The following is a 23,545-nucleotide window of genomic DNA, read 5'->3' as shown; positions in this document are numbered from 1 at the left end:
CTGACAGCACACAAACTAAGTAAAACATGAACAAACTGGCCCTTTTGATCCCCTTGGATCAGATCAGCAACTGATCAGAGAAAAGAAAAAAAAAAAAAAAAACTGGCTGTGTAACAATCAGTAACCTAATGCAAGTTTAGGCCGACTATCCTACTGTTATCATCCTTTATCGCACCACATGGGGACACCTCTTTTACTACTATAGACCTACTGTAAGGTCCTATAGGTCACAGTGCAGCACTATGGACACACACAACACGGACACATACACATACACTCGCACACAGACACACACAGACACAAACACACCTCTGGTCCAAACAAATATGATACAGACACAGTTTATAACAACAGATTCTTTTCTCTTATGACTCAGCGCTGTGGAGAAGTTGTTTCTAAATGTGTAATAAACCAAGTATCGGTCTAAATGCGCAGCTCTTTGCTCTACTTCTCCCCCCTGTCTGTCCCTGAGCACGTGTCTCCGCACGTACAGCTGGAGTTCTAGAAATTCACGTTTATTGAGCGGACCATGAAGGCCTCGCGCGTGACGTCAGCAGCGCACCTTTGGGAGACGGACGAGGGTGATGTCGAGGGCCGCATCTCAATTCCCTTTGCTCCTCCCCCCTCCTCCACACCTCAGCTGTCAATCAAATGTCCCGTGAGCGATGTCTGAAGCTCAGAGGAGGCAGGAAGGAAACCACAAAGGAAACCACGAGGCCGAGTTCAGGGTGAAACTCTGTCTCACAATGACGAGCTGCTATTGTTTCAATTTTATTTAACTAAAGTACAGGAAGAGTGATGGATGAAGTACATGCTGCATCATCTTGGGTACGGTAACCAAAATTGTACTCAAGCAATAAGTAACGTTACTCTAAAATGATATTACTCAAGTAGAAGTACAAAGTATTAAGTAGTGGTTCAAGAAATTACTCAAGTAAGTGTAAAAGTAGCCTATTTGGGAAAACTACTCAAGAAAGAGTAACATGTAACGAGTCACTGCGAGACCGTAAAATCTGATTTATAATTTGAAATGAATCGTTAAGATAAAACATTAAATAATGCATTAAAGATCTTTTTTCAAAGGACAGACATAAAAACGAGACAAACTGAATCAGATTTGTCTCCATCCCTCCTCACTGTGTTTCCTCTCCTCTCTGTCTCCTCGCTCCTTTCTGTCTCCTATCCTCGCTGTCTCCTCTCTGTCTCCTTTCCTCTCTGTGTCTCCTCGCTCCTCTCTGGCTCCTCTCTGTCTCCTTTCCTCTCTGTGTCTCCTCGCTCCTCTCTGGCTCCTCTCTGTCTCCTTTCCTCTCCTCGCTCCTCTCTGGCTCCTCTCTGTCTCTATCCTCGCTGTGTCTCCTGTCTCCTCAGTGTGTCTCCTCTGTCCTCGCTGTTTGTCCTCTCATTTCACAATCAAAACCTTCAAGAAGAAAAAAACAAAACAAAAAAACAAAAACAAAAACTGAGCGTGTTACTGTATTATTTTGTTTGGCTGTGTATTTCTGCATTATTTATTCTATTCTGAACATGTTTTAGCGCATTATTCTCAATATTTTTAGTAATCTGGGGCAAAACACGATAGTATGATTTTGAAGATCTGGCAACGCTCGGAGGGACGGACACAGCGTAGTGCGCGCTCGCCGCTCTGGCCGGTATCTTTGTGCTTAGCTCGGAGCTAAAGCTGGTAAGGTTTGTGTGAAAATATCTAATGCCTCAGCGCCGAGATCTTTGCTGAAGGAGCGGAGCGCGAGGAGGAACCGAGCCGCTCCACAGACAGAACCAGAGGAAACCGGAGCGCATGGAGACGGCGCAGAGTCCGAGAGCCGCGCTGCTCCAGGCGGGAATGCAGACGAGTCTCCCAACGAGTCCCGGGCCCGGTCTGAACCCGGGTCTGACCCAGGACCTCCCAGAGACCGCACAGATTAAAGAGGAGCCAGAGGAGCCGCGCATCAAACAGGAGGAAGAGCCGCTGCCAGTGTAAGCGCCGCCATTTGAACGCACATGTCTGATCTACACATGATGCTGTTTTACGCACGATAGTTTCTGCCACCTGCCGCCATATTGGTTCTAATCGCTAATGTAAACAAACGTAAACACTGTAAAGTTAAATGAATCCGTATTTGTGCGACTGAGATCACTGTTAAATCCTCTGTGCAGCTCCTCTGATATTACGGACCCACCAGTGTGTGAGACCCAAACACAAATGTGATTAAAGCAGAAGAAACTAGTTCAGTGACTGACGTTTTTTATGTAATTGTGCTTGAAAACAAAATAAATCAATAGTTTGTTGGTTAATGTAATCCTTAATAATAGCAAAACATTCTTTACTCTAAAATCCAAAACTGCAAATGAGCCACTAAATCATATTAAACATTACAAATCAATTGACACTTACTGTAAAAATGCACCAATTTAGATTTTTATTTATATTAGGGGTGTGAAAAAATATCGAAATGTCAATATATCGTATCGTTTAATGTGATGATACAGTATCAATATATCGCCAAGAGTATTTTTTTGTATATTTTGCTAAATTATTTTGTTACAGAGCTACAGTTTTGTTACTTGTTTAGAGGAAGGAAACTCATTCATGTGACACATTTGACATTTTCACACTTTTGATTTAGAATGGGTGTGTTTCATATTAACTTTGCACAAGAAGTGGTTTAACAAACTTTTAATTTCATAGACAAATTTAGCCTTTATTTTCATTGAACTGTAACGAAACTATTTGAAATATATCGTACTTAATCGAAAGCTCAATCTATCGAGACATGTATCGAAGTATGTATCATATCAGTAACTTGTTAATGATACCAAGCTCTAATTTATATTTTCTTTTTTTTTTACTCTGATTTATTTCCTTTCATTATTGACGTGGCAAATGGGCGGTCAGGTCCAAAAAAAGTCTGAACTTGAAATGTTTTTGGCCTTAACGTGCAACTCACAACAAACTTTTACACTTTGTATTTCACTTACCTCAACCTCATTTCTAAAAAAAAAAAAAAAAAAAAAAATAGATGCCCAAACTCGCTATAAAGAAGCAGACTTGGCAACTAGGTCACCAGTGAATCTTCCAAGTTGGAGACAGTTGCTCTGGCTGTATCAAAACAAAACAAGTATGCCTGCAGTTACAAAGAAACAAAAAGAAACAAAATCACAAGAACACAAGGATTATAAAGAAAACATTTTTATGCAGTTTACAAATTAATATATATATTTTTTTGCTCCTGTATGTGTACTTAAAATGCTGAAAAAACAGACCTGGAGTTGTGTTTCCATTCACAAGTTTGAGTAATCCTTTATTATTAGTCTGTCCACATCCCCAAAGCTAAAAATCCGTTGTTCCACTTTGTGATGTCATGAACTGGTAACAGTTACTCACATTATAACAGATCATAAAACAGTGGAATATATGCGCTTGAAAGCTTGTTCTCTCATTAAAAACATGCTTGAAGAGGTTTTAGATGTCATCCATGTATGATGTCTGAGACTTTGAACATTCTTTACAGTTGGCAGTACGAGTCTGTACAAGGCTCCGCCCACAAGCCTACATCCCCCATGCACCCACGCGACAATTCTCCATAAATATACAAAAATATGATACAAAACTGTTCACAGCGATTTGAAAAACCTGATGCGATGTGCAGTAGTTTCATCGGCAGAATGCACGTTGAGTTTAATGTGAAAGTGCTCTGAAGGGGGAGTGACTTAACATGGGGAGCAAACTTATAAAACATGTTAATATGTTGTTTTCGGCAAATACAGGATATTCAAAACATTAAAGGTAAGTTTATTTGTACAGCACAATTCGTAAACAAAGTAATTCTAAGTGCTTTACAGAATAAGAAATACACTAAAATCACAATAAAAACAAATCAAAACATAAATAATCAAAAAGAGATTTAGAGAATTAGACAGAAGAGTACGGGATGAAAAATGAAAACTTTTCGATCATATGCAGCTGAACAGAACTGTTCTAAGCCTGGATTTAAACAGTCAAAGTAGAGGTCTGTCTAACATCTTCAGACTGTTCCAGGTTTTAGCTGCATAAATCTGAAACTCTGACTCCTCGTGTTTAGTCGTGACTCTGGGCACCAGCAGGAGGCCGGTCCGTGAAGTCCTCAGTGTGCGAGATGGTTCATGAGGCACTAACATGTTACAGATGTACTTTCGTGCGCGGCCATGGAGAGACTTGTACACAAGCAGAGCTGCTTTAAAGTCTCTAAGCCACAGGAGCCAGTGCAGAGACCTGAGCACAAGACTTATGTGCTCGTACTTCCTAGTTCAAGTCATGTATGTGAAAAGTGACATGGTGATCTAAATACGTTATGTGCTAGCAGTTAATAGATGTTAAAAAAAAAAAAAAAACTCTTTAAGTAACAAAATTGTCTGTTTGTATCTCTACGTTAGATTGACATGATCGTGTTTGAATCCTTTTCAGATCCATCTCAGAGTCCAGTGGTGTGTACGTGAAGACAGAAGAGACGCCCCTGCTTCAGCAAACTGAGCTCAAAAAAGAGGAAGAGGACGTCAGTTTAGAGACACATGTCCCTAAAGAAGACACACAGGAAGAGGACATCGCCTCAGAGACAGAAGAAGACACAGAGCACTCCTCTGACACTGACAACGATGAAGACTGGAGAGCTCCATTCAGCTGCTCAGATGACGAAGACTATGACCAAGTCCAGACCAGAACCAGAGGCACCACTGCTCGACCTCCCAAAAACAGATCTGCACCAGAGAAAAGTGCCACCGCGAACAGTGGAGACGAGTCAGCAACACCTGAAAGAACTAGGAGCAAGACTCAGCACTGCCCTGTTTGTAAAAAGAAGATAAAAGGGAGTAAATGTGATCTACAAAAACACATTAGGATTCACACAGGAGAGAAACCTTACAGCTGTTCAACTTGTAGCAAAGCATTTTCCACTAAGTCAGCTCTACATTCACATATTAGGATACACACAGGAGAGCGACCTTACAGCTGTTCAACCTGTAACAAAACATTTTCCACAAATTCAGCTCTACGTGCACATACAAGAACACACACAGGGGAGAGACCTTTCAGCTGTTCAGTCTGCAAGGAGAAATTTTCCACTAAGGCGGTTCTACAAGTACATCTACGAAAGCACACAGGAGAGAAACCTTACAGCTGTTCAGTCTGCAACAAATCCTTTTCCCAGCTGGCTAACCTCCACACTCACGGACGGACGCACACGGGTGAAAAACCATTCAGCTGTGCCTTCTGTGGGAAAGATTTTGCCGGCGTCTCTGGGCTAAAGCATCACATGAGTTTGCACACGGGGGAGAAACCATTCAGCTGTTCGAACTGTAATAAGGCTTTTTCTAATAAGTATAAACTCAGCTCACATATGAGGACGCACACAGGCGAGAGACCTTACAGCTGCTCCACCTGTAACAAAACATTTTCCTATAAGAGTGCTCTGGTTGTTCACAGTAGAATACACACCAGAGAGAGACCTCAAGTGTGTTCTTTCTGTAAGCAAACGTTTCCCTCTAAAGCGGAGCTGCGAGTACACATGAGGACGCACAGAACAGCCCCGCAGAGCCCCGCTGTGGGCCTGGTCACACACGCCGGTGCCGCCCCGGTGCACACGCTGCACACTGGGCCTGTTTACATCATCGTCGGTCCAGTTCTCGTTCAGACACAAAACGCCTCAGTCACCCCAAACGTCGCACCATGAACTACGAGGGGACATCAGCGGACCAAACGACTTATCTCCATGGCAACAGACTTCGAGTGGACAGAGCCGCATGGACAGCCTATCGACAGGTCTTTCACTTAAACCCGGGAGGGCGATGTGCGCTGGTGGAGCAGAGAAAAAGCTTATGTTATTAGGTTCTTTTTTCAGACCGAGTTTGATTTCATACCTGACAGTTTCGACTACTCACTAGCGATCTTCCTCAGCGTCACGTGATGTTGCTGTGATGTGTCCTCTCAGCTGATTTCAACAGGTTTTTTATGCTGTCTTCTACCAGAGGAAGGTGATAATAAAGTTTTAGATGAACACAAAAGCTTCAGGTTGTTCTCATACACTGCCACTACTTCACTCGAACTCAGCAGCTGGATTCTGGAGCGCAGTAAACAGCCACTCTTCTCCCTCTGTAGAGCAGCTCCTCTCATGCTCTGGAGCTCCTCACGCTGTACCACACAGTCCCCAGTGAATGTAACAGAATGAAAAAAGTGCTTGGACCAGAGGATGTATGAAAGGGCACTGTGGAGCTTGCCGTTTCTGTATTTGGTTTATTTGGTCTTCCGATAATTTTTATTATTAGGTGCTTTTTTTCCAGACCGAGTTTGTTTTTATACCTGACAGTTTTGATTGCTCACTAACGGTCTTCCTTAGAGTCACGTGATGTTGCTGTGACATGTCCAGTCAGCTGATTTATACAGGTTTTGGCCCTGTCTTTCTACCACACAGTCCCCAGTGAATGTAACAGAATGAAAAAAGCGCTTGGACCAGAGGATGAATGAATAGGCGCTGTAGAGCTTGACGTTTTTGTGTCTTGCCTCAGAAAGCTTTTTCTCTCCATTGAGGTTCATTTGGTCTTCCGGTAATTTATGTTATTAGGTTCTGTTTCAGACCAAGAGTTTGTTTTCATACCTGACAGTTTCAGTGGAGGCAGGACGACAGCGCCATCTACAGTTTAACTTCCTCAGGACAGTATCCCAGGTGTGTGAGAGTAAAAACGCCCCACTCATCCTGCACACCTCTCGCACACCTGGGATACTGTCCTGAGGAAGTTAAACTGTAGATGGCGCTGTCGTCCTGCCTCCACTGAAACTGTCAGGTATGAAAACAAACTCTAGGTCTCAAAAATGAACATAACAACATAAATTATCGGAAGACCAAATGAACCTCAATGGAGAGAAAAAGCTTTCTGAGGCAAAACACAGAAACGGCAAGCTCCACAGTGCCCATTCATACATCCTCTGGTCCAAGCGCTTTTTACCTCCGCCAAGGAGGTTATGTTTTGCCGGCGTTTGTCTGTTTGTTTGTTTGTCTGTTAGCAACATAACTCAAAAAGTTATGGACCGATTTTGATGAAATTTTCAAGATTTGTTGGAAATGTGAAAAGGAAGAACTGATTTCATTTTGGGGGTGATCCGGAAGAAATCCTGGATTCTGGATCACTTTGAAATTTGAGTTAACATTGTGGTAAATGGGGCCAAAAATTTTGTTTCTCAATATCTCTGTTAATTATTGACCAAACCCCATGAAATTTGACTCAGGGATGGACAATGGGATCCTCTTTCATATTCCAAAGGCTGATCCGGATCTGATCCAGAAGACTGATTTTATCGCAATTTATATAAAAAATGGGGGTAGTCCTTGGCGGAGGTCTGCGCTCTCTGACTGCTTTTCTAGTTTCATTCTGTTACATTCACTGGGGGCTGTGTGGTACAGCGAGAGGAGCTCCAGTGGCTGTTTACTGTGCTCCAGAATCCAGCTGCTGAGTTTAAGTGAAGTCGTGGCAGTGTGAGAACAGCCTGAAGCCTTCTGTGTTCATCTTAAACTTTATTCTCTTTAGAAAGTTCAAAGATGGAGAGAGCTGGAGGACAGAATCTGATACAAAATGCAAAGACCTCCACGATTTTCTTACGACACTGTTATTGACCGTTGTGATGTGTCTGACCAGGCGCACCGGTGCTTTCTTTTGTGATTTTTAATGAGCTTTAAAATTCATTTGTGAAAGTGAAAGAAAGAAAGGAGGGATGCACACAGCGGGGCGAGGGGATAGCAGCTTTGTGATAATGAATCAAAAATAAAACCAAATGTTACAAAAAAACAAAAACAAACTGGCATTGTTTTGTGGCTGTGGTAACTTTTCACTCCAGGCCTTCAGTGCGGCTGCAGAAATTCTCCAAACACCACGCGTCCAAGTCTGACTATGAATAAAAACTCAGACTGTAGCCTAGAGCCAATTGATATGATTTGAGTGAAAACATAATAGCTACACAAAGGGTGGGTAGATTATAGGGTAGAGAGGAAATGCACCAAGTTACCCCCAAAGATTCCAGTAGAGGTTTTAGGTAGAAGAATGGCAAGAATTGGTGTTGTAAATAGCAGAGTCATTGTCCTTGTTTTGCAAGTCTCAAGTCTTTGACCTCAAGTCTGAGTCAAGTTCCAAGTCAAAGACAGGCAAGTCCAAGTCGAGTCTCTGGTCACTGGCCCATAAATCCAAGTCAAATCTGAGTCGTCTGCTTTGAGCTTCCAGTTATTTCAAGTCTTCAAACCAAAAAAGTAAACAAATATAGCTTAGATTTTTCCTGTTTATATGACTTGATATGAACTAAATTGTACTTAAAAAGTCACGGTATATGAGTTGAAGAAATACAAATTTTAGCTTTTAAATGACTTGACAAAAGTGTGAATTATTACGGTCAAAATATAAATAATTAAGATTTAAGAGTGTTTAACAAGTTCTTTTGTCAAGAAGTCTGCACTGAAATAGAAGGATCATGTTCTATGTAGTTCCCTCTCTTTTACTGTATTGTACTATATATTACTGTAGTACTTTTGATGATACCACATCACAGTACTTCAGTTACAAGTAACAAATAGAAGTGGGAGGGACATGTTCCAGTTTGTTCCTGTAAAATTCAGCACCGCATTTATCAACTGTTGTGGAAAAAATTGTATATCGCTTGATGATAAGTAATGAATCCATTTGCGAAACCCGATGAGTTTTTGGGATACAGACCAAGGTTTATTCTTGTTACAGCAGAGACCAACAGCCTCTCTTCACCAGCAGCATGTCCCTACCACATCTTACCCCATTTGACTCTGAATGTTACAAAGCACCAAGTTTATGTAGTCTGAGTTGAACAGAGGACATATACATTTCAAAGGGAGAAGATGACGACTCCTACTGGGGTGTGGCCAGATGTGCTTGGTCTGATTTGCATCGATATTCACAAATTTGTCCTCATAAGATCAGCAAGCAAAAGGGAACAGAAGTGTTTACATTGAAGGGTCTTTCTAACAAACCAAATGAGTTTTAGACACAAGACCAAATATGTTTCTAATAGATAAACTAATCACTATTTTAATTTAATCAATCATAATCAATATTTTCCTGTGGGGGTCTGGGTCTCAGGTAGAAACCACATTCATTTACACAAAGACACATTGAGAGAAATCTTTCCACAATATAAATTTCCATCACACAACTGTAGAGAGAAGAGTATTTTCTAAAAACATATATTTTAGGAGAAGCATCAAGTCTTCTCAAGTCACAGGGGTCAAGTCCAAGTCATGTCCCAAGTCTTTTTCTATTTTATCAAGTCCTAAAAAGCCTCAAGTCCTAAAAATAGTGACTCAAGTTTGACTCTGAATCCAAGTCATGATTTGCAAGTCCCCAACTCTGGTAAATAATATAAAGTAAACATGATTCTGTCATTCTTTGAGCACAAATAAAACATTTCACAGAAAATAATCAGGAATCAATAACCAATAAAACACATTAGGCTTTCGTGCCATCAAATATCCTGAGCATTTGAAGCAGCATTTTCCTGAAGCTGCTCAAGCACGTTACGCATTTCACAGGGAAGTGGGTCCCTCTAGTGTCGCTTTCAGAGAATACGTGCTACGAAAAGAAAAGCTGGTGTTTGTGGAAGCTCTCCAGGCCAAGTGAGAGTCAGGTCTGTGGAGATGCAAGCCTGCTCAGTTTAAGGTTACATGTTTTTCAGAAATAAAAGCCTTTAGTGTATTTGTTGATTAAGAATTGGCTTTTTGTGGCTTTAAATAAATGCAAGAAATATAAGTTAAATACTGTGGAACATTACAAACAAAACAATAGAATTTTCATGGAGACAAGCAGATGGCTCCACCAGAGAAGTTCTTTAGTGTCACTGGAGCAAAGCGCTTGACATGATTTTGTAATGGTGTTAACAAAGAGAGGCCCACGTCTGTTTGAACTTTGCTTGAGGATTACAGGATCAAGTTTATTTGGATGCAGGTTGTATGTTTTTTATCATGTTTGTGTGATTGCAAATTCAGAATAATATCTCCCCACACTCTGTCACACCTCGAGCTAGAACCAAACTTGATCGTCCAATCAGATTTGTCTATTTCATTGTCGCATGTGAAATGAAGGAGCTCATTGGTCACGCATCACTTACAAACAAAATTACTTTCCTTTCACCTCAGATTAAAACAGTTTAGTGCTTCAGTCATTTACTTTTTCCTCATAAGAAGCAGGTTTGGACTTACCATGCATGTCCCTGATTGGTTAATCCACTTGTCAATCATGCCCATCTGAACTCTGGGAGATTCACCGGTGACCAGACTCATCCTGGAGGTGTGTATTCTGGATCCAAGGCCAATCCTGTTAGGCCTCTTAAAAGAAATCCTGTCAAGAGTCTGTTTGTTGTCAGTGAGTGCAGGAGAATGAAAACGTGTGTGAGGTTCACTGTGACGAGGAGAACATGAAGATGTGGAGCCCAAATTATTTATTATTATTATTTATTATCCATTACAGAGGTATTCGGGTTGATTCTACTGATTGTAAACGATTGTGTCAACTGAAGAAAAAAATTATCTTATGCTCAACAGACTCATCAGTGAATTTAGGATCTGTCTTGTCATGATGTGAAGTGTGCAGTTGGATGATAAAAGGAGTAAATCTTTCCTGCCATTTTGTGAATTGGACTGCAAAAGGAGTCTAAACGAATGTAAATGATGTCATTCTATCAAAATAATAAATAATGCTGAATAAATATTTATAGAGCACTGTTAAAAACAAGGTTTAAGACAGTCAGAGATCAATTAACAGAATGATACAAATAGGATCAAACACTTCAATTCATATATTTAATTACTTCATAAAAAAATAAAAAATAAAAATTGTTAAAACCAGTTAAGAAAAGGCAAATAGGGACCTGCCTGGGGATTTAAAGCTGCGGGAGGGCTCGTATGGGGTTAAAAGTCCTGAAATATAACTTTAAAAGTGAGCCATAAAATTCTAAAAAGCAGATGAAGCCTGTTCATGAATGTGGAAACAGTTTGAGCTCAGTCAGAGAAGGCTTTGTGCAAAATGTTTCATTAAACTGACTGTGAACAAGTGACACTGGAAAGAGATCAGTTCTTCTTCATGTTTCATTTTGGGGCCACAGCATAGCCTCATAGACCGTTTAAAAAGTGGACTAAGAGAGTGTGACGTCACCCACAGCGTTCAGCTCCACTCAAATGAAGCTCGTGATGCTACAGTTACAGGAGCGAATCTGAAACTAGGCTCTCTATTATGAATGAGATTTTTTTTTAAGGACAAAACAGCAAAACAAACCAAAACAACAAAACACCAGGATGTAGAGCAGCTTAATATAAACATTTAAGACCAAAATGACGAGGCTCACAGCAGCAGTTACGGAGAAAGGGGCGACAATATTCTAATGGAAGACAATGGGAGTCAGCAGGAACCAGAAGAGCCACGTGCAAACTTCCTGACAGTGGCACAGTGGTTACAGCAGTGGTCCCCCAACCCAGAGGTCAGAAGATCAGTTTCCAGTTTGACACACTAGTAGTTCTGTCACCAGGTCCTTAAGCAAGACACTTCATCCACCTTGCAGTTAGAGAAATTCCATTCCATTCCAAGTCATCAGAGGTATAATACTCCCTACAATAGAAGCATGCCAGACTGGACTGCACTAAGACTAGAATGGACCACACTTGCACCATGTCTGAGAGCTCATATCTCCAGGTGCTTGGTCTGTACTGATGTACATAAACTTCTCCTGCGTTAGAACTCCAGCCTCGTGTCTTTTCTCCTGGGCTCACATAACATACTCCATGAATATTTAGAGCTCATAGAAAAACATTACATTATAGACAGATCAGCTGTATGGTTTCTCTTCTATGACTTCTCATGTGTTGGTTCAGAGAGGAGTTGGACGTAAACCGTGAATTACACATTGAACAGCTGTAAGGTTTTTCTCCTGTGTGTGTTCTGAAATGAATTTTCAGATCATAGTTTGTGATAAACTGAGAATCACAGACAGAACACCTGTAAGGTCTCTCTCCAGTGTGAAGTCTCGTGTGCCTTTTCAGAGAAGAGTTGGAGCTAAACTTTGCGTCACAGGTAGAACAGCCGAAAGGTTTCTCTCCGGTGTGACGTCTGAAATGACTTTCCAGCCGAGACCTCGAGCCACACTGTGCATTACACACAGAACAGCTAAAACGTGTTTGTTGTGTGTGTCCTCTTTTCTTCTTTCTTTTGTTTGTCCTTGTGAGTTCTGTAGGACGATTCTTTTCAGTAAATCTCTTCTTACAGTTTGAACAGCTGAATGGTTTCCCTCCAGTGTGGACTGTAATCTGCCTCTCTAAATCCTTTATTTTGTTACAAACAGAGCACTGGTGTCTCTTCTCTTTAGCTCCTTTAGCTGGTCCCAATATGTCTCCATTGTCCACAGTGTCACTGGTCTCTGAGGCAGTGTCAGTGTCAGAGGAGTGTTCTGTGTCTCCGTCTGTCTCAGAGTGGACATGTGTCTCTGAGCTGATGTCCTCTGCCTCTTTTTTGAGCTCAGTTTGGGAGGTCTCTTCTGTTTTCACACACAGACCACCGGAATCTGGGACAGATCTGAAAATTAATACAAAAAATAAAACATGATTGTCACAGTAAGAAATTATGTGTTTGTTTGTTTACTGATCCGTGTTATGATTTTTTTGTTTTTTGTAAGACACAAACACACAAACATAAACACAAAAACAAACATAAACACAAACATAAACACACATATAAACACACATATAAACACACACACAAACACACATAAACACACAAACACATACATACATAAACACATACATACACACATACACCACAAGATATTGCCTAAACTATTTAGAAGTATTTACTTCTTTTTATTACAGTAAGGTACTTGAAACATTTGTTTTGGTCGGCACATTTAAGATTTTTACATCTGAATCATGGAAATTAATTCAAATGTTTTCAGAACTAATTATGTTTTTTTATTATTATTATAAAATGTTTAAATAAAAAAATAAAATAAATAGCCTCTTAATTTGTAAAAAATAAACAAAAATAAATAAAATCTCAAAAATTATAATAAATAAATAAACAGTTGTATTTAGATGTGTTTAAAGTGATTGTGACTCACACTGGCAGCTGCTCTTCCTCCTGTTTGATGCTCAGTTCTTCTGGCTCTTCTTTAATCTGGGGAGTCTTTGACAGTTCTTGCTTCAGACTGGGATTAGAACTCAGAGGGACGTCTGGACGCCTGCAGGAGACAACAGTCCTCAGTTATCAGCATCACAGTCAGAAGGTAAGTGTGCCTTAGAGGGCGCAGGGTATTTATGATCCTGTGGCACAGATCAGAGAGACACATACTCTGTTTTTTATGATGGAAACAATTAAAAAGACAAAAACCTGACATAAAGGATTGAGAAACAGCATGGCTTTTTTTTCCGTATCAACAATAGAAGCACCAAACTCTTACTTATCTCACGTAAAAGAAATTCCCGGTAAATATTTTGTTCTGAATGCTACAAGAATTTTTAAGAGGAGACATTTGAGAGAAATGTGTGAGGCAAAGCTGGCGACTTTAAAGTAATTATACATGGTTTCATGACAATTTATTGTAGAGGTGGGGACTTGCAAATCACGACTTGAGCTGCCATTTTGACACTTGGGACTTGACTCAGACTCGAGACCAGTGACTCAGAACATGACTGGGAGTTAAGCTCTGTGACTTGAGAGTATTCTCCTCAAAAATAACAAAATATATTACTTTTAGAAAACACTTCTCTCTTGACAGTTGATATTTTCAGGTTGATATTTCCCCCCCCATCAACCTAAAACATGCCACACAGGTCTCCAGGAAGAACAGCTGATAGATAAGGTCAATTAAATACAATCAATCAATTAATCTGCCCAGGGACGACAGGTGGAAATAAGAACTGGTGCTACAACTTGGTACAAACATCTCTCCTGTTAAGGTTAATGTAGATTGTGCATTGTCCCTATCTAAATAAATACATAAATAAATTAATAAATAAATAAATCTAAAGATCTAAAGGTCTTAATTTTACAGGAACAAACTGGATCATGTTCCTCCCACTTTATCACCAGGGTTCAGGGATGTAATAAAACTGAAATACTATGATGTCACTTTGTCTCACAGGGATATTGGAGGATGCAGTTACTGGTAAACCACAAGAGATGAAGAAATCACAAGAAACTTAAAGTAAATAAACCTGAAAACACAGTTGGGTGTGTCTTATAGACCTATCCTAAAGCATCCTGAGCCCGTTGTCAGGGAAACACTCCACCAAAGCAGCCCTAAGCGAACTGTGGAAACCAGGTGTCCATCTCTTCCATCTGTTTGTCCAGTATTTATGAGCTCACAAGAGTTTCTCCACAGAAACTACGTCCTCTGTGTTTTCAGCGAAGCATAGACGAATAAGGCAGTTTCTTTGTGTAGCTTTTCTGGTGGAGGCTCCGTCAAACGCTTTTCTCCATGGACATGTTATTGCTTTTGTCTGGAATGTTTCACAGTATGGCATTAAACCTTTCTATCTTCATGGAGACCAAACCAGACCAAGTTACAGGTCAAATCTGAGGAGAGGCGACCCCGCTCACAGGCAGAATGTCTGTTTTTCTAGGTATTTCTGAGCTATAAAACCACCTGAAACTGAATAAATGTAAAGTACAGTTGTTTAATATCACACTGTGGAACATTTGAGGAAGGACATATCCATAAAAACAAGCAGGTGACAGACCCCCACCCAAAAAGTTACATAGTGCAGCTTTAAATAACACATAACTCGTGTAAAAAAAAAGCCGGTCACTATAGCTTACTTACTACACCTACTACTACAATGGTCGTTTGTGATTTTAATCTCTCCAGGGGTTTTAACAAAGTCATTATAACATTTTAAACTTGACAAACACTGTCCCTGATCTTCTCTTCCTCTAGTTTAGATTTTTTACGCAGTGATCTTATTTAGTGTGAAACTGATGTCTTTTGGATTATTTGCAGTTTTCAGCAGTTTTTGGCTATAATGTGCTTCTGCCCACCAGTGAACTGCGTGGAAAAAGTTTGAGGAAGGAAACAGTGCAGAGAAAAGCAAAGAGTTGAGCCTTTTAGTCTGTGTACCTGTGAGACCTGCGCGCGGCTCGTGCGTCTGGACACACTCAGAATCCATTTGGCACAGCGAGAGCGCGCGTCCTTTTTACTGCAGAAATTGATCCACGGACAAGTCATCCACTCTGATCCTTTATTCTGCTTTTCACTACAGGGTTAGCGGGTTAGCTTTAGCTCCGTGTGTGTTTACCATGGTCTTCTTCAGCGGACTACAAACTTATGTAAAAGGACGCAGTGCTGCCACCTACTGTAACCTGTGTAACTCTGACGGGACAATCTGATAATTATTAGACCAGTATCAAACAAAAAATATATATTTTTTTCTATTTCTACACACTCTCTTTGAAAAACATAAAAGGAGAAACTAGAGGTGGGGACTTGCAAATCATGACTTGGACTCGAGTGAGTCAGACATGAGTCACTATTTTTACGAATTGAGACTTGACTTGATAAAATGCATTAAGACTTAGGACTTGACTTGGACTTAAAGGTCAGTGACTTGATACTTGACTCTGACTTGAGGCCTGTGACTTGAGGCCTGTGACTTGAGGCGCACTTTTAAATCTGAATTTGTTCTATTCTCACCATAATGATTCACACTAAGACCTTGTCAAGATCTGTTGTTGTGAATCATGACGTTGGACAACAAAAGAGGTCTGAAATGATTTTTAATTCTGTCAAAATATTCATGAATGTTGACCATTTTAGCAGGAAAACCCCACAGTCAGAGAATGCTTTCATATTTCAGTAAACTATGAACGGGTGACAATGAAACGGGAGCACTTTTTATTCATATTATTAATCTATGAGTCACACAGAAGCACAAATCCAGAAAGGGGCAGCATATGCTCTATCCAAATGCCAAAAGAAGAAGAACACAGGACGAAGGACTTTCAAATGTTGTTCAAATATGACAAAAACATCTTCTACTCATTCACTTTTAAGGGGACATATTAAAATCTACTTTTATTAACTAACCTTTTTATAGTGACGGTAGGCATGTAGTCGACAAAATAAATTCTTGTTGGACTAAAAACACACGCTGCTGATTGGTTAGTCAACTGAAGAGAGGCCGACACAGCTATTCTGTATCAAAATTTATCTGACCCAAACTCACAAGACTACACCTGCAGGAAACAACAATTTATTAAGAAAATAATAATATATTTATTAGAGTGCAACATTTGCCCAACTTTTTGAAATTTTTATATAATCAATCTGTACCTAGTATCAAATTATTTTACACCTGCCAAAGTAAACTTCCGTGAGAAATTTCATGAAATTCTATTGATGTTTTCTGGGTCCATGAAGCCTCTGAAGTTTAGTCCCTGCAGAAGCCTTGAATCTGAGCTGAAAAATCTGTTTTTCTTTAATAACATCCAGATTTTTTCTGGAAACTTACCAAACCCTGAGACATACCTGTCATTGGGACGCTCTGGTGACGTCACACTCGCTTACTCCAGTTTTTTTATACAGTCTATGATCACTACAGCAAGAGAACAAATTTTATGTCTCTCATTTTAAAGAGGCTCTGCTTGTGTACAAGTCTCTTCATGGCCGAGCACCAAAGTCCACCTCTGTTATGTTAGTGTCATATGAACCATCTCGCACTCTGAGGAGCTCAGGGACCAGCCTCTTGCTGGTGCCCAGAGTCACGACTAAACAAGGGGAGTCAGAGTTTCAGGTTCACGCAGCTAAAACCTGGAACAGTCTTCCTGAACATGTGAGACAAACCTCTACTTTGACTCAAACGGTTCTGTTTCACTGCGCATATGACTGAAAGATTTTTCATTCCGCACTCTTCTCTCTAATTTATGTCTCTCTTTTTAAATTTTAATCTTTATGTTTTGATTTGTTTTTATTGTGATTTTAATGTATTTCTTATTCTGTAAAGCACTTTGAATTACTTAGTGTACGAATTGTGGTGTACAAATAAAATTGTCTTGCCTTCATCTTTGGCCTTTGTGGATATTGGAGTGTGAAAAACACTCAAAATCTTGATAAAATTGTCATATCTCAGAAAGTTATGAAGATAGAGATATAAAATTGGTACCAAAAGATGCAAAAATAGCAACATTTATATTCAACTTTCATTGACACCATGGCCCAAAATGCATTATTTTTTAAAGTTATTTGAGAAAAACGGATTTTCCTGCCAGAGCCTTATGGACACTGTTAGGATGGAACTTAAGAGGCTTGGTGGACTCAGTAGATATTCTTCAGTTGAGCAAATATTCCACAGATTTTCATTTAATAAAATAAAATTGGGTACAAGTTGAATGTATGACACTGGGCAAATGATGCACTGTAATATTTATGTAAACATATATTTACGTTATAGCGAAAATACCACAAATGTGCAGCTATAACTCAGTAGCTTCTCCTTTCTGCTGTTGTCCCATAGAAATCCTTATCGTCTAAATAAAATAATGAGGTAACTAACACACATTTTTATTAACTAAGATTCCATCGACCGATTAATCGACTGAGCAACTACAGCCCTAACAGAGACGTCCCCTCATTATAAGATTATCGTAAGTTGTTAAATCAGTTCTTGCACGTTTGAGTAATTCTGAATTGTCCTGCGTTCGTGTCTTGGGTGTTCAGAAAACTTCAGTTGCCACCTACCCCCTAACTCCGCCCCCTTCTCCTTTAGTGATTATTAAAAATTCAGAGTCCATACACATGTGCTGCTTCTCTTTCAGTGGTTAGAACACTTCACCCACCTTGCCTAGAATGAAGTTTTGTGTTGTGGTTGTTGCTCTGTAAAGTCCTTAAGGTGCTTTGAAAGGCACTGTATAAATGATTATTATTATCATGCTGCACTTTAAGATCAGCGTTATTATATTATATTAGGGATACGTTGTGCTGGAGGTAGGGATGTAACGATATCCAAATCTCACGGTACGATATTTATTACGATATGTTGAAGATGCTAATATAATTGTAGATGGGACACTTTTTTGCTTTTAAAATGCCTTGACAAGATTTTGGTGTGAATTATTTTTGTTATAATCCCAAGAATTCAAGTAAAAAACATATTTCTTCATGTTGTCTGCACTGAAATGAATCATGGGATATGTAGTCCCCTGTGTTTATAAGCTGTTGCAACTATAAAACCATGCATTTAAACAAAGGAACATGTGATTCTATATATTGTGACAGCCCACGATATTACTGTGAGACTTTTGACAATACGATATCAAAATATTTTGGTTATTGTTACATCCCTAGCTGGAGGTCATTGGACAAATATACACATATGACAAAAGCCTCTGAGAAAAAGTCTTAATTACAACCCACACAACTCCAGTTCACCCCAACCTCTGAGCAGGAAGGAGAGAAAAAGAAGCACGCACTCCTGTTAGGACAAAGGAAAATGATGTTTATGGACATTTGTGTTTTACAACATACCTAAATCTACGTTTGAGCTGCCTCCGGTGGCCTCTGCTTTTTCCAGAAGTTCGTGACATTACACATGACTGCCCTGGTTACAGCCTAGAGTTTCTGAAACAAACATCTGGCTGAAGGGACGGAGTTTGAAGTGTGGATAAGTGACCAATCACAGTGATCCTTGTACCTCCCTATTAGCTCAATTTGAACCGTGGTTGTAGTTAGTTGTTTATATTAAATAATCACTTTAAAATTAATTGATGCATCGATGAATTAAATGAGGACGTTTAACTCGTCTCAAAACCTTCAGTCACGTTCTGTTCAGACCAAACCTCTTCTGTGTGTTTTCTCATATGTTTTTTCAGAGAAGAGCTCCACACAAACTGTTCATTACAGACTGAGCAGCTGTAAGGTTTCTCTCCTGTGTGCCTTCTCATGTGTTTTTTCAGAGAGGAAGTCGAGACAAACCGTGCATTACAAACCGAACAGCTGAAAGGTTTCTCTCCCGTGTGGCTTCTCATGTGTTGTTTCAGATTGGAGCTCAAAGTAAAACGCTTATCACAGTCAGAACAGCTGAAAGGTTTTTCCCCCGTGTGACTTTTCATGTGATAATTCAGAATCGTGCTTTTAGAAAAACGTGCGTTACAAATTGAACAGCAGTAAGGTTTCTCTCCCGTGTGACTTCTCATATGTTGTTTCAGAGAAAAGCGTGAGGCATAGTCTGTGTTACAGATAGAACAGCTGTAAGGTTTGACTCCTGTGTGACTTCTCAAATGTCTGTTCAGAGAAGAGCTCGAGCCAAACTGTGCACTACAGATAGAGCAGCTGTAAGGTTTCTCGCCTGTGTGACTTCTTAGATGATGTTTCAGAGAAAAACGTGAGGCAAAACTTACGTTACAGATAGAACAGCTGTACGGTTTCTCTCCAGTGTGATTTCTTATGTGATGTTTCAGAGTAGTGCTCGAAGAAAAATGTGTATTACAGAAAGAACAGATGTAAGGTGTTTCTCCCGTGTGGCTCCTCATGTGTTGTTTCAGAGAAGAGTGCGAGGCATAGCTTATATTACAGACAGAACAGCTGTAAGGTTTGACTCCTGTGTGACTTCTCATATGACTATTCAGAGAAGAGCTCGAGCCAAACGGTGCATTACAAATCGAACAACTGTAGGGTTTCTCTCCTGTGTGTGTTCTGAAATGAATTTTCAGATCAAAGTTCGTGATAAAACGAGAACTACAGAGAGAACATCTGTAAGGTTTCACTCCTGCGTGACGTCTCATGTGTCTTTTCAGAGAAGAGTTGGAGGTAAACCGTGCACTACAGGTAGAACAGCTGAATGGTTTCTCACCTGTGTGGCTTCTGAAATGAATATCCAACTGAGACCTCGAGACACACCGTGCGTTACACATTGAACAGCTGAAAGGTTTTTCACTCGTGTTTGTCCTTGTGAGTTCTGCAGGAGGATTCTTTTCAGTAAGTCTATTCTTACAGTTTGAACAGCTGAATGGTTTCCCTCCTGTCTGCCCCTCTAAATCCTTTTGAGACCCAAATATATTGTTACAAACAGAGCACTGGTGTGTCTTCTCTTTAGCTCCTTCAGCTGTTCCTGATGTGTCTCCATTGTCCACAGTGTCACTGGTCTCTGAGGCAGTGTCAGTGTCAGAGGAGTGTTCTGTGTCTCCATCGGTCTCAGAGTGGACATGTGTCTCTGAGCTGATGTCCTCTCCCTGTGTGTCCTCTCTGTGGACATGTGTCTCTGAGCTGGTGTCCTCTGCCTCTTTTTTGAGCTCAGTTTGGGAGGTCTCTTCTGTTTTCACACACACACCACCGGAGTCTGGGACAAATCTGCAAAATAAAAAACATACATGACTGTCACAATAATAAAGTCACATGTTTGGCCCAGGAACAACAGAATAAAAATGTACTAAAAATGTAATTAAACTAAATGTATACAGGAAATTGCTTGAAATGTATTTATGAATTCACTGAAAATGTCAAGTCAATGTATGAAATGTCAGACGAGTGAAATGTGATTCAAACATTTCTTTTGGTCATTTTGAACGAATCAACCAGTGCACATTAAGGACATTTTAATTATGTAAATGAAATCATTATAGAACTAATTATATTGTCTTTATAAAATTAGACCCCAGGCAAACCATCTGGCCCTCATACTGCTAATGAGGATCTTAATAAATATAAAAAAATAATCACTTTAAACACATCTAAACACAAAAGACACTGTTTGTGACTCACACTGGCAGCTGCTCTTCCTCCTGTTTGATGCTCAGTTCTTCTGGCTCTTCTTTAATCTGTGGAGATTCTGTCAGTTCTTGCTTCAGACTGGGATTAGGACTCAGAGCGGACGTCTGGACACCTGCAGGAGACAACAGTCCTCATTTATCAACATCACAGTGAGAATGGTGTAAATCTGCAGGAGGGGCTCTGGGTGCTGCTGTGGTCCAGAGCCTGTGTGAGTGCAGTTGGGTGAGGCGATGCTTTATGGATTTAAAAAACTGAGCAGGAGACTTTCGAGCTCTGATCTGTGGGGAAACAATCTGGGAAATTTGAAACCAAGTGAGCATTCAGAGAAGACGACCTCCAAAACAGGATTCATAATATAAAACATGAATTATATAGCTCCAAATAAAATATTATTAATTACTAAATTGTCATTGTCAGTAAAGCTTTAAGTTGAATAATCCAGTTTAATTGTTTATGTAATTCTGTGGTCTTGTACACACACTTAATTAAAGGTCGTACACTACACAAAATTGACTCTTGTGAGATTTCAAGGTACACCATCTAGCTTTTGGGCTGGGGGTCCATCACCTCTTGTTTCTATGGAAGTATTATGGCTCTTTAAAATGTTCCACAGTATAACATTAAAGAGCTCTACTTTATATTTATTCAGTTACAAGTAGTTTTATAGCTCAATTGTTGCTCAAAATTGACTGAAGTTGCATCTCCACCAGTCTGACCTGTAACTTGGTTTGATTTAGAAAGGTTTAATGCCATACTGTGAAACATTTCAGACAAAACAATAACATCTCCATGGAGAAAAGGACTGGACTCCACCAGAAAATTTACACAATGCACCTTTAAGCCATGTTATAATCTTGTTACTTCATCACAAATAGACCTGGAGTTGTGTTTTGTTTCATTCACACATGTTTGAGTAACCCTACATTATTAGCCTGTCTACATCTCCAAAGCTCAAAATGCTCTGTTTCACCTTGTGATGTCATGAAGCGATTCTTTTCATGTTAACAAGTGTCAATTCCAGGGCTAAAACTTTCCAAATGATTCTAGTGAAAGTGCACGGAGTTTAACCTGCTCCGGAGTTTTGGACAAAGCCATTATCAGATGTAAAACTTGACAAAAACTGTACCTGAAGTCTGCTCTTCTTCTAGTCTACAGAATCTTTTTTCACACTGTTCTTATTAAGTGTGAAAAGGTTTCTGTCCCTGAAGTCTTTTGGCTTTTGATTATATCAACTTTAACCAAATCTAACCAAGTTTACAGAATGTAAATGTCGTTTTCATCTGTTTTGTTTTACTTTCACTTTCCATAAGCAGCTATTCATGTGATAACAGCCTAAAAGAGCACATTTTCTTTGTCAAATAAGCTCTGACAGGTTTCAAGACCTTTAGCTCTAATAATACATGTATAAAGTGACCAAATGTCCCTTTTTACTCAGCAGATATGTCCCAGTTTTACACAAGAAATGTCTCAGGTGTCCCTATTTTGACTAGTTCAACAATAAAAACAAGAAAATATTAAACTATGTTTGTTAGAAGACCATATTACACTATTTCCTGATCTGTATTATCATGTTTAATCATCACAAACAGACGTGGAGTTGTGTTTTGTTTCATTCAGTGTTACTCAAACATATGTAAATGAAATAAAACACAAATTCGGGTATTTTAAGGTCGTTACAACATTATAACATGGCTTAAAGCTCAAAGAAATCCATTTGTGTAATTTAGACAGACTAAGAAATCTGGTCTTGAATTTGCCAAAAGGCCAGAAAATGCATCACAAACAGAAGTCTCTCAGATATGGGCCTGTTCTAGTGCGTGTGAGACTGGACTGAGAGCTTAATAATAACGTTCTTAATTCATAGTTTTGTTATTACCGACCATCATAACCAGGGTGCATCTCAGCTTTTTTCATTTTGGTCATCTGGTCACCCTTAGGACCCGGTATCGCGCTATTTCACGAGCACATCTGCAGCGCGCACGTACCTGTGAGACTTGCGCGCGGTTCGTGCGTCTGGACAGACTCAGAATCCATTTGGCACAGCGAGAGCGCGCGTCCTTTTCACTGCAGAAACCTGAACCACGGACAAGTCATCCACTCTGAGCCTTTATTGTGCTGTTCACTAAAAGGGTTAGCGGGTTAGCTTTAGCTCCGTGTGTGTTTACTGTGATTTTCTTCTGCAGACAACACGCCGATGTGAAAAGATGCATTGCTGCCACCTACTGTAGCCTATGTTAATCCATGTGTTTGAAACAATTATTATTAGATCAGTATATAAAAAATAAAATAAATATAATAATAATAATAATAATAATAATAATAATAATAATAATAATAATAATAATAATAATAATAATAATAATAATATATAATAATAATAAATTAATAAAAGAAAAAATAACAATAATGGTCTCCAGATCTGTTTCTGTTTCCCTCCATCTTCTAAATAACCCCACAACCACAGACCAGTGTTACCCTAATGTTCCGCCACAGTTTTTGTTCCCAGACGCAAACTGTCTGGAACTAAAATTTGTTAGTATTTCTTATTTTAACAGGTCAGTGGTATTTCACACTTGATAACAAGAATAAAAGGAGAAACTGCAATGCTTCTTAAAATCTTGAATAGATATTTTTTTTCTTTGAAGTATGACTTTGTTTGATGTAAAAACACACAAAAAGTACACTATAACACACACAATGTGCTATTTTCAGTCATTTATGAACTAAATAAATATAAAAATATAGTCTCAATAGACAGCAGACAAT

At 39.5% G+C, this 23,545-nt stretch overlaps 2 protein-coding genes across 3 annotated transcripts; one reads left to right on the top strand and one right to left on the bottom strand.

The window, feature by feature from the left end:
• The first annotated feature begins 690 nt into the window (after window positions 1-690).
• On the top strand, window positions 691-6,567 carry LOC110155728 (zinc finger protein OZF-like). Of its 2 annotated transcripts, XM_020919885.2 has the most exons (3): window positions 722-828; window positions 1,557-1,974; window positions 4,442-6,567. In XM_020919885.2, exons 2-3 carry the CDS (start codon window positions 1,796-1,798, stop codon window positions 5,700-5,702), a joined length of 1,440 nt encoding a protein of 479 aa, XP_020775544.2. In that variant the 5' UTR covers window positions 722-828; window positions 1,557-1,795; the 3' UTR covers window positions 5,703-6,567. The 2 variants fall into 2 exon arrangements, with proteins under 2 accessions (XP_055008159.1, XP_020775544.2); XM_055152184.1 differs by lacking the exon at window positions 1,557-1,974 and having other exon boundaries at window positions 691-828.
• A 3,921-nt stretch (window positions 6,568-10,488) lies between these two features.
• Window positions 10,489-22,954, bottom strand: LOC110155729 (zinc finger protein 271-like). Its single transcript, XM_055151371.1, has 6 exons — window positions 22,765-22,954; window positions 20,771-20,891; window positions 18,810-20,359; window positions 16,242-16,251; window positions 13,139-13,258; window positions 10,489-12,597 (listed from the first exon to the last, which is right to left on the bottom strand). Exons 1-6 carry the CDS (start codon window positions 22,811-22,813, stop codon window positions 11,844-11,846), a joined length of 2,604 nt encoding a protein of 867 aa, XP_055007346.1. The 5' UTR covers window positions 22,814-22,954; the 3' UTR covers window positions 10,489-11,843.
• Between the last annotated feature and the right edge of the window lie 591 nt (window positions 22,955-23,545).

Source organism: Boleophthalmus pectinirostris, unplaced genomic scaffold, assembly GCF_026225935.1.
Source record: "Boleophthalmus pectinirostris isolate CB_2022bp ecotype Guang Dong unplaced genomic scaffold, ASM2622593v1 HiC_scaffold_16, whole genome shotgun sequence".
In the NCBI taxonomy this organism is placed as follows: Eukaryota; Metazoa; Chordata; class Actinopteri; order Gobiiformes; family Gobiidae; genus Boleophthalmus; species Boleophthalmus pectinirostris.
This window is presented reverse-complemented; position numbering and strand designations above follow the sequence as displayed.

Excerpts from the sequence above, each read along its gene's own strand:
- LOC110155728 (XM_020919885.2), top strand. The coding sequence starts at position 1,796 with ATGGAGACGGCGCAGAGTCCGAGAGCCGCGCTGCTCCAGGCGGGAATG. Across the intron at positions 1,975-4,441 it reads GAGGAAGAGCCGCTGCCAGT|ATCCATCTCAGAGTCCAGTG; the intron begins GTAAGCGCCGCC and ends AATCCTTTTCAG.
- LOC110155729 (XM_055151371.1), bottom strand. The coding sequence starts at position 22,813 with ATGGATTCTGAGTCTGTCCAGACGCACGAACCGCGCGCAAGTCTCACA. Across the intron at positions 20,360-20,770 it reads GAGGAAGAGCAGCTGCCAGT|ATTTGTCCCAGACTCCGGTG; the intron begins GTGAGTCACAAA and ends TTTATTTTGCAG. Across the intron at positions 12,598-13,138 it reads GAGGAAGAGCAGCTGCCAGT|ATCTGTCCCAGATTCCGGTG; the intron begins GTGAGTCACAAT and ends ATTAATTTTCAG.